Source organism: Clavelina lepadiformis, chromosome 4 (assembly GCF_947623445.1).
Source record: "Clavelina lepadiformis chromosome 4, kaClaLepa1.1, whole genome shotgun sequence".
Taxonomy (NCBI): Eukaryota; Metazoa; Chordata; class Ascidiacea; order Aplousobranchia; family Clavelinidae; genus Clavelina; species Clavelina lepadiformis.
In genome coordinates, this window is record NC_135243.1 from 21,433,526 (window position 1) to 21,445,192 (window position 11,667).

Sequence of the window (11,667 nt, forward strand, 5' to 3'; positions counted from 1 at the left end):
GAAAGATTGCTTTGTAATGATTGGAACCGAATTTTATTCTATTCCGATATTACCAACGCTGAATTCGTCCTATGGGAGGGCATTATTCTCTGAGGTCAGACAAGAATAAAACTGAAATAAGAAAGAAACCGTTCACTTTCTGACAGTTGAATTAGATTTAAGGGATGTTGTGACTAGGCTAGAAACTGAAAACACGAAAGAGACCTGAGTTAGAAGGTTATCTGCAAGTTTTCAAAGGATTGAGCTTACGTTGGCAAATTATTCATTCATAGGTGTTATGTCTTAACATGGCGACGTCGAAATTTTGTCTGATTCACTTTGAATAGCCATGCCTGATTCATTGATGTAGGAATAATATCGTGATAGACAGCGTAACCAGATTGTAATAGACACCTGCTATACTGGTCAGGCATTAGAATAAATTTATAATATAGATTGTTGTGCTGAAACGTCATAACGTATAAATGACACGAATGCCTTTTTGTTTTAAATATTTCGATATGACTGTTTTAATACCGTAAATGATGCGCACGTTGCCGATAGCGTTTTAGTTACTATTTGTATGTCATCACAGTCAGCTTTCGAAATTGATCAGGCCTGTGTGTTCCCACACAGTTGCGTTAAACCCGGAAATATTAATCAACTTCTGTGGCCATTGTAGTCATTGACAATCACAGCAAAAACGTAACAAAACTGCTCGCAGCAGGAAATAGACAACAGAAACCCACGCCGGAAAAGTGTGGTTGTATGTTATGAGGCTTATCTGTTCAAACGACTGAGTTCGTTGAAAAGGGGTGTAAACAGCGGCTATGCCAGCTTCAGCGGCAATCTTGTGCAAGCTTTTCCTTCCATAGCAGGCATCTTGTAACATGATTCCTTGGAAAAGCTGCGAGTTTGGTCAGATTTCGTGACTAGGGCTAAATCAGCGACCATTCACGTGACCTGTTTACGTGCAGCATGGTGGTGTTTGAGGTTACAACAGCATTTAACGCATTGGCACGTGCACTAATTAGTGTATACCTTTAATGCTTCAAGCGTCGACACGCGCTTAGCAAAATGGTTTGTTTTCCGATTATCCATTTGAAAGCGAAGAGCATGCGACATGTTTTATTGATTATATTTTAGTACAGCCGCAAACACGTAGCGACGTCATAGCTAGCGATTTGTACATGCTTGTTTAAATCGAATTACATGCAATTTCTTGTCCTACTGCGCGTTTAACAGATAATCGTGTAGCTAACTGAGCCGTTTATATCTGGCTTGATAACGAGCAGCATTCAACCGGTAACAGGTACAGCAGATTCAGTTCAAACTATTCTGTATGATACAGACTGGATTCGTATAGTACTGCAGTGTAAACAGGTTTTTATTGTTTTATTAAATTGTTAGACGATACATGAATAATGCATTCTTGTCACTGTCAGTTGGTAATTCATTCATTTATGAATCAGTGCGCCTAATGCCGTCACAATGAGCACTGATTGCCGATTACTCAGCCTATGTATGTAATTACCTTGTGGAAAGCAGGGCGTGGATTGTTACAGGTGAGTAGCAACTGGCGTAATGGTGATGTGGAAACATGGTTGTTGAATTCTTTAGTCAAATACTGTCGTTGTTTGTTAGTTTATATTTTCATTTCTTCAAACGCATTTGATCTCAAGCAAGTGTTTAGGATTTGAAAAGTTATATATTTTAGATTCAAGAAAAACGAATGTTTTAATCAGGTGATTATATACAGCTGATCACTTTAGTTAGGTGATGTATCTTCGTTAAATAAATAATTTGAATGCTTTTGAAAGTTGACCGCTGAACATAATCGTGGATTAAGTTCGTGAAATTGGACCGTACATTTCTGTGGTTTCAATTCAAATAAATAAATCTTTTTCCTGGTGAACTCTGAACTATTAAACTTACTACTACAAAGACATCAAAATACCTCCAAGATATAATCTCCGATCACCGGTTCGACTGAGATTAAAAAGCAACGGAATTGTTCAAATCAAGGCGATATGTCGATGGCTCTACAACGCAGACCAACGATAAGCAACGAGGAACAGCTATGGCTGATGCACCAAGTGAAGATGAACTCTATGACCATCGATGAAGCCGTCAGTTGGACTGAGGCGCGAGAGAGCGAATTGAGATCAACCGACGATGACGTCACTGTTAATACCCCAACTCATCAGTCCAAAGTAAGTTCATGTTTTTGTTTTGTTTGTGGTTTATTTGTAAGTTTTGTAGCAATTTTGTGTAGTTCTACATGTCATATTTTTGAAGCAATGGAAAGGGTAGAACTAAATACCCTTCTTTTTACTTTGCATAAAACGAGCAAACACTGTTTAAGGATTGGATAAATTGTTCACCCTTAAGAATATCATACTATTTCATATTAGCTGATGCTAATCTTTTCTTAACTTAGACAAAGTCCTCAACCATCATACGAAGGCGAACAAGCGAATTTAAAACCGGTCACGTGTTTAAATCAATTCTCGGGCGACGCTCAAAGAAGTCAGAAGTGAAAACGGTAAAAACTTCCTTATATTCTAGCTCAATCCGGAACAACAGCGTTAATTCCTGGTACTTGGCGTAGCCTACGCATGATGAGTTTCGACTTGCTAAATCTAGTGTGCTCTGTTACTACATGTGCGTTGTGTACAGGTAGGGGCATTCCTTAACTTAAATTGACGTCATGCGAACGTGTCCAGATCAACCTGGCTTCCGCGTGGAAGCCTTGTGATACTTTTATCCGGTGGAATGTTATCACGTTAGCTTACGTTTTCGTAAATCTTTACTGTGTGACGTTGTAGGGTAAAACGCGGTACGAATATGACGTGAAACGGATGTTCGTATGATTAACTTTCTCTTTTGCAGACGGAAAAACGCTCTATTTCGTCATCTGACGAAACAATGGACGGGCTAACTTCATTCGCCCACGATTTAAAAAACAAGCAAATATATAACTTTTCAGTCTACCGTTTTGCAAAACACAAAACCCCGCAGAAAAGAATATTGCAGGTAACAAATAAATCTATAGGTTATAGATTATATACATAGTGCTTGTATGAATCTGTGGCTTGTATTACGCGTCTTGAAACACCCGAGCTTGCATTGAAAGGGCTACTTGTATGCTGTCATGCTTTGCCCTTTCGCAAGGAAGCAAAATACTTATTCAGCATTTCAATTTCTGCTTATTTAAGAATTTCACGTATTGAAACCATCCAGTTCGGTTGCACTATAGGCCTACTTCATGTACTTTAAGATTTCTTGCTTGTCTGTTCGGAGTGTTTTGATGTAACATCAGCTGACATCATGTAATGCTGTTCGAATTTATTAGTGCGAAAATCCTAACCATGCAGCCCAGTCTAACACATCATTATACACAATATAATGCAACGTTTAGAAGGGAAGCTATTGTACTGCGCATAGCCGCCTCATTAGATTAGTTCCCTGCAGTAATCTTGAACTCGTTTGGATCTCCAGGTTCTTCTGCTCGAAAAATCGATTCGATTGTAATTTGCATTATATGACTGTGTTATGCTTTTTGATTAAAACCGATTTGGGCAACTGTTACGTGATTAATTGCGTCGTTATCTTTTGACTTATAGCAACGAACAATGTAATTGCTTCAACGGTTAAACCGTAACCTTTTCGATCACAAATGTTTGCGGAATAAAATAAATTTTAACAATAGTGCATTATGAACCTAATTGGTTTTGCGATTTGTAACGTTTTGTATGCTATACGTCGTATTTGAAACATATTTCAAACAATAACACCACCGTATAAATATCAATTTAGTTCGGAAATAATATTACAATCTGTTACTTTCCTTTGTGAAGGCAGCCGAAAAACGCGTAAAATATTTTCACATTACAAAATTATCTTGTATAAACTGTAAGAATAATTGAAGTGAATTGCACATCACACACTGTATTTGTGTTCGCAAATGCCGATCTGTTTACACAGCAGAGTATATAATAAACCCCAAAAAAGATGTAGGCCTATGTGAATATTCTGCAGCCTTATTATTAATAACCAACAGACACTTTGATTTTGAATATGTAAAAATCCGGCATTTCCTTGTCTTCAATACAGATTGATTTTGACGCCAAGCAAATTTCAATCATCCAGCATGGAAGCGTCATCAGAGTCCAGGCTTTTTCATCACTAGCGAATGTTGATGGACAGGTATATCTATAACTGTTGGACGTGCGGTGCTATAGTTGCTGTAGACGTTTGTTTGGAACAAAACTCTGAATTCTTGGGTATAATTATCGCAAGTAACCAACGCATGAGCTTTTCACAAACACGTAATTAAGCACTTTTACGTTTGCATTTTTAAACCAGAAACAACAAAACAAACTTTTGGTGTTATTTTACGACGTAATTATGGTCAATAATTAGCATCTGACAACACTGTTTGTGCTCAGCAGTTTTGCCGTTCTTGTTTCAATGTGACCGCATAATCAAAGTTAGAACTTCATTGTTGAAGAATGAATGGTTTGATTTTTTGCAGTCTTAATTATTCCCGTATAACGTTGCAGGAAGGCAAAAAAGTGTTCATATACTTCGATGATAGCCAAGAAATCGAACTGAACGCTGAAAACTTGGCTGATAAAACCAAGGTAAGAAAAGTCAGGCAATTCGGAAAGTGGAATGTACGCACAATGACTTTAAGATACATTAAACGTTGTGTCCATTTCTTTTTTATCTTTAAAGAATAAGTTGTACTTACTAATAACGCTGTCACCGCACATGACATTTTTCACAGTTTCTTATTAACGTAACCTACATAATATAAAATAGTAACGTTAATCTAAATCTTAACTCTAATCTAAATGTAACTTGAAATAACCCTAAGTACTGAAGCTCATCATTTACCGCATTCATTCATTTAACTTAACTGCCTACTTTAAAAAACGGGCTGCATGACCAACATTCCATAACTCACTTTCTAATTAGAAATAGTTGTTCGCAAGCGTAGACTCGAAACTGATGTGATTAACTCGTGCAATAGTTTCCAAAAGCAAAACCAAACATAGGCTAAAGCTTATCTGAACCACTTCTTAAATAACCTTGTATTGTCACAGTTGATACGCTTATTAAACGTCATCAATGAGCAAAATGAATATGAAGAGCGGGGCCAGCCATACGACCCATGTGACAAGCTACAGCTTAGTTTCAAAGTTATCAAGGAAGGTCATCTTGAAAAGAAAGGCGCCTACACGGCCAGCAATTGGAACAAGTCAGTATCATAATGAGACTTGGTGTATCAAGTGCATTCCTCAACACAACACAAAATCCTTAAAATCGTTGTATTTTATGTCTGTCGAGTTGGCTGGGACTGACGTACAACTAATTGTGAACAACGCGTTGGAGGATATCTCTGCGCCAAATCGCAATTGTATCTTTGATAAGAGTTAAACCTGTAACAACAATTTGCTTAAACCAATTGACCTTTTCGATCGTACGGTTGTTTCTATTATTGGAAAACTTTTCTCAACATTACATTATGCCAACCCGGTCAATTGTAGCTTGTATGGCGCTTTCTTAAGCGTGGCCACGCCAATATGGACCCTTGGCGTGCTTATTGCTTCATTTCAATCGGACACTATAATGGGTTGAATAAGGAAGTGATATCGCTGTTATTTGGTGAGATGTAGACTAAGCCAGGCTGGAACGTGCTGAAAAGAATTAAAAGTCAACTGACTTGCTGAATTTCGGTTTACGCGCAACGCTTTCGGGTCATTGTTGTTCAAGCAAAGTTATTACGCAGCTAGAAGCGTTGTCCTTGCATGCTGACGTTCATTAACACGTTGAACGTCAATTCTACTAAACCCCAAAGTTTTTTGTTCTAAACGTTTTTACACGCATTTGCAATCGTTTGGCAAATCATCCAAGTTTTAAGATAATGATCGGTCTCAAGTAACCTTACTGTTTTACGCTTTGTTGTCCGGGATGTACCTTGTAAAGGACAAATGTTTACGTGGTGCAAAACTGGAGAAATACTGCATTTGTTATGCAATCAATTAACTTTATAACGGTTGCTGTCTTTAGAGATGTTGTATCAGGGTTAAAATCTCACAAAAAGCTCCATAACATGTCAGAAATGTGCTTAACTTGCAGAATATGGTCCTAACAGTGACATCACGTATAACGCAATCTAATTATCATTATGACGTCATTTCAGACGATTGGTCGTCATCAGATCAGGAGAGCTCGCCTATTATCGCGTTGATGAGGAGGAGCAATCTGCCGCTCTCAATATCATCCATCTTTCTCCTGGGAGCATCGCGATCAATCCGGAAGATAGTAACACGTTCACCATAGCAACAACGAAAGAAAGTTACAGGTGTAGCTCGTATATTTACGTGTGCTGCGCTTATGAGATTTTTAAGCTCCTTGATGCGAAACTTTAGATTTTGGTGAATTTTTTGTCTGTCGCCATTTGCCCAATTTCATAATTGTATGTCATTTAGACGTCATTAAATTCATGTGGTTTCATATCCAAGTATACGTTGTGCGATAATGCCACCTATGTTATTTGAAATTAACACTGCTTCTACCATTTTCAATTGGTTACAAATTTAACACTTTAAACGCCGAAGATTCTAAATTTACGTTTTCTGTTTGTTTTAATCCAAGTAGTTTTGCAGATTTCGTCTTCCCGAAGGTTCAGCGATTCTTCCATCGATGCAGGAAAAAATCCGGGATGAGTGGATCCAGGCAATACAGGATGGATGCAGCAGACATTTTCAAGACTCCGCTTCATCCGTGACCGAGTGCTCCGAGAGATCGGATGATACTGGAGGGAGAAGTAAAGACAGTGGCAACATGGATAGCTTTGACGTCATATCTAAAGTAATTACGACATCACAAAAGTAATTGTTACCTATTGTCTTAACACTCACTGGTTAGAGTTGCCCACAGTAATTTTGTGAAGTTAATTCGAATAGAATTGAAATCCAGAATCATGGAAAAATGTATAAAAATTTTGCAGGAGCTGGAAAAATTGAAAAAGACAAAATCAAACGACATCAGCGGAAGCAACTCGGAGCAAATTGATCAGATCCTTAAAATCTTAAAAACGTTGCGGACATCATATCCGAGCAGCGGCTCTTCTCTGGCACCAAATGAGACTAAGACATCGAAGAGGACTTCAACAACCGATTTATTTAAAGAAGAATCTCATCACTCTGAGCCAAGGAGAAGATCTATTCCTGCCAGCAGCTTCTCAAATCCCTTCTCATCCCTGAGCAATGTAGAAAATATAGAGCTGACCATAACGAACATTGATGACATCATAGCTGAGCCAAGTACAAAAGAGAAACAAAGACGGAACACGGGCCCTCCTCCCATGAAACCCAAAAGAGCACCAAGCACTAAATTAAGGGGATCGATTTCAGATTCGACGACTTCCCCAACATCTCCACCTTCTGTAGAAGAGCTGCTTTCCATGGAGGAGGATAATCCGTATGAACTTGCCAGTGATGTATCTTTATCGAAAACAGATGTAACAAGTGTGTATTTATCACCCCCACTGACGAATGGAGAGCTTCGTCCACCTTCTGGACTTTCGAGTCCCATTTCATCCGGAAGATCATCGGTGAAATCAAACGACTCCAAAACCGGCTCCACATCCACACTTATTGATTCTAATAGTGATGCAGAGTCTTTTCCCTTGCCTCCGCCTCCAGATGACATTCCATTGCCGCCACCTCCCCCAGATTCACTTCCGGGAATCAACGAGCTAGCTCTTCCGCCGCCGCCTCCATTAAACAGTCTTCTTTTTCCTCCACCACCAAAGAATGCTTCTCCACCTTCCCCTGTTGCTAATGGTAAAATCCTCACATCTCAACCCCCTATTTCCCCTAAAAACACCTCCATCCCTCCACCGCCCCCTCCGGTTGGTTTGGTACCTCCGCCACCTCCTACAATTGGGATACCACCTCCTCCGCCACCACCAATTGGATCAGCGGCACCGAAAGCAAATGGCAACGTCGTTTCGACGTTAAAAGATACTGTAGCGATGCGACCGTTTCATTGGGCTCCTGTTCCTAAACAACTGGTAAGTGGCACCTTTGAAAGTTCCAAACTAAGCATCCTCTTGCATAGATCCTTAACTGATGTATGTTGCCGTAAATCTTTCAGTAACCAACTTTCTGTGATCCCTAAAATAAAATTGTTGTTTCCTCAGATCAACAAGAGCATGTGGAAGAATGCCGATGACTTAAGTGAGAAAGTGAACCTTGCTATGCTTCACGACATGTTCCAAGTGACAAGTGATAAAAAAAAATTTAGCATTGAAGACCAGAGTATGCCGAACAGAGGTCAGCTGCTCTGCAATATTTTCCTGTTCCTACATAAATCATTTATTTGTTTTTGTAACAAATGCTCATTTGAAATGCTGCTTACTAGATTTTAGTACAAATGCTTTTAACAGAATAACACGGTGCGTTAAGTTGGTGCCAGCGTTATTTTTCGTATGTTTTCATCCTTAGTTTTGGTTCTGCCTACGAGCGCTACCCCGAAGAAGAAACAGGCAGAAACTTTTCTGGATAGAAAAACAGCCCAGAATCTCGGGATTTTTCTTGCTGGCTTCAAGATCAGAGGAAAAGAGCTGACCAGGAGGCTCATGATTGTCAAAGAAGAGGATGGTGGCGTCCCAACTGAGAACATAATTGAGTTGAAGAAGTAAGGAGTCTTTTTAATCTTTGAAAAAACTCGTACTCTCTCTTCCTCCTGGAACCGATATTTTGAATCTTATAATCTCATTTATTTTTAATAACAAATTGAAAGTGTAGCGGCCTGCGGGCGTATAGAGTCAACAATAGAGTCAGATAATTCAACAGGTAATTTAAGTTAAGATCAGATAAGTACTCTGCAAAAGCAAGACCAATTTACAAATTAAGTAAAAGCAATCATCAAACTTAAACGATTCATTTTTGCAAATAACCTCTTATTGACACTGGTGTCCAGCAAAAATTTGTAGCGTCTGTTCTCGTTGTGCGATGGACTTAAACGAGCTTTGTTCAGATTTTGTCCTGAACCTGAACTAAAGTCTATTTACGCCAAACACGTGGGCAGGGAAGAAGCTTTTTCGAAGGAAGACAAGTTCATGGTGGAGGTGAGATTAAGACTAATGTGAAAACAAATTTCTAACAAATTAATTAAACAAAAAAGGTTTATTTGTTTTTCGGTTTTGTGAAAAAGATGCTTAGAAAAAGCGCATTGTTCATTGAATTTTTAAATTTTCAGCTTTGCCAAATACCTCGGCTTGGATTGCGACTTGAAACTTTGTCGATTATTCGTGAACTTCCTCAGGAAATTGAAAGCCTGCAACCGGTAAATACCCAACAACGCACTTGACAATGTTTTGTTAATACGGAAATCCCAATTAAATAAATAGGACCAGATAAAGCGAATATTGACAGAACCTGTGTCGGCAGATTTATTTTCACTAAATTACCGAGCTGTAATGTATCCAATAATATCACTTTATGCACCGGTTTATAAACAGTCTATGCAAGACATAGTTATCCCCATTTCAATTTATTCGATGTATTCACATTTATTCAGGAAGTTGAAATGGCGCTAAACGCGTGGAAGGAGCTATTTGAAAGCAAACTACTTGAAACCTTACTAGCATATATCCTTGCGGTCACCAACCGTATTAACGCATCCAATTCCAAAGGGGTCACGAAAGGAATAAGACTATCAAGTCTGGAAAAGGTAAAGCTGTGATGCGTACTTGTGTTTATCTGGCTGAGTGTAGCGTAATAAATTTTACATTACCAGTATACAACATTTTCCCAACTGATTAAAGACACCGTTAAAGACTGTCTACTAGTTAAAGACCAAGTTTGTTTGTTTATTTCCAAATTATCAACACAATATATTACAGTTGGATGTTGTGATAAAACAGGGTATGAATTTATCCGTTTTGTACTGGATAAAGCCTTGCAGCTATTCGTAACTTTTCCCAGTCTCCAGCAGTGCTTGAACATATTTGCCCAGCGATGTTTTGAAATGTGCAAAATACAAAGGGACATGCGACACACACTGTAGAAATAATCACACGAACGCTTATTCAACGCTTTTTTTCCTTTTACGTTTATTGGTCTTACTATTATACAGACCACCGTCATGAGAACGAACGATCGTAAATTCACACTGCTTCAGGTCGTCTTGAAAATAGTCAAGGAAGAAAAACCGGAAATCCTCAAACTCGATCAGGAATTAAAATCTTTCTCCAAAGCACAGGCTTGTAAGTTTTATCAGTGAACCTTAATTTGTGTTAATGTTGGATTTCAAGAAAAGTACGTTGATCATCTTACTTGTAAAACGCTTGCCACTTATGAATATTGTTTGTAAGATGCTGGTAGTTGTATTTATGTTGGTATGTAGCACACTAGACAGGCAATGACGTAATACATAAAAACGTCTTCGTATCTTAAAAACGGTAGTATTTAATTAGCTGTTTTTGTAGAGCTTAGCTTGTATTTTTTAATACTATTACTTAAAAAGACAAATTGCCTTTCTGTAATCGGTGAATTGTATTTTAAGATACTTTATAATCAAGCCTAAATTTTAATAAATTTTTGCAATGATTTCAGACTCGATAAAGGGTCTTATGGCCGAGATAGACGGTGAGTAATTTGTCAAAGTACCTTGAAAAAGGTTTGACTATTACGCTTATGACAATACATTCATTCCATCTTATGCAGCACTACTGTAACAAGAGATTTGATTCGCATTATTATGTACAGTGATGCGGAAATCGTCATTTAAAGCGAAGAAAAATTGCGAACTTTTCCGCCGAAAGAAAAACCAACCAACGAAAGAAGACTTAGTTTTTTGCTCCAATGTTGAGGTGTTTGCAACAGCACCAGATATCGACAATTATGCTTTAATCGAGATATAAAACTTTACTCATTTCGGGCGCTTCTTTTTATGTAAAGCCTGATGTGTCTTGTTTCAAACGAAGATGTATCTTCTTTTTTGGTGAATATTGAAACTTTTCTTTTTTTCAGAGCGTTTTATCTTCAATTGATTCGCGGATCGTGTCAATGGCGGATAAGTGTCTCGAAATTCGGAAAACTCTTGGGAAAGTTTTGATCAAGTTCGGGGAATCCCTTGATACAGACTCACAAGAACTCTTCGGCTGGATTAGAGATTTCTTAGAAAATTTTAAAAAGAGCCTTCCAAGATGAATTACAGAAAAATATCCAACCTGCTATGTATCAAAATTGTTTGATCTGTAATTTTCGGGTTTTGGAAAACCTAAAATCTGCGTTTGGTTAAAGTAGTAGTTCAGTTTTCATTTCGCATTCAGCAAATGCAACCAAACCGTTAGATTATAACATACGTCACTTTCAAGTTGTGTGTATTTCGTTGACAGCTTTTCGATTCGATTCTTTATTTGCGTGGTGGTATCTCTTGTGTTTGTGTAATTTTCATTTGAGTAAAACATACTACAAATGTTTCTATTTCGTCAATCTGAAGTGATTGTCATTTTTCTGCTTTTGTATTTCACTATGTGAATATAATTTGTGCAAATACGTTCTTGCAATCTTATTGTCATCAACGCGGAAGCTACACTTTACTTTTTTCACATACGGTACTTTTTAAACGTCGGGAAGAGGTTTTCTGAAATTGTTAAACTAG

The 11,667-nt window shown here is 38.1% G+C and overlaps 1 protein-coding gene across 1 annotated transcript; it reads left to right on the plus strand.

Annotated features, from left to right (window-relative positions):
- The first annotated feature begins 1,309 nt into the window (after positions 1–1,309).
- LOC143451862 (uncharacterized) lies at positions 1,310–11,561 on the plus strand. The gene is made up of 18 exons (XM_076952618.1): positions 1,310–2,192; positions 2,420–2,524; positions 2,872–3,015; positions 4,096–4,188; positions 4,545–4,625; positions 5,091–5,245; positions 6,191–6,352; positions 6,657–6,861; positions 7,001–8,068; positions 8,198–8,330; positions 8,502–8,694; positions 9,037–9,127; positions 9,259–9,345; positions 9,580–9,732; positions 10,138–10,267; positions 10,617–10,649; positions 10,770–10,873; positions 11,034–11,561. The coding sequence occupies exons 1-18, from the start codon at positions 2,010–2,012 to the stop codon at positions 11,211–11,213; spliced, it is 3,300 nt and encodes a 1,099-aa protein (XP_076808733.1). The 5' UTR covers positions 1,310–2,009; the 3' UTR covers positions 11,214–11,561.
- Positions 11,562–11,667: the final 106 nt, after the last annotated feature.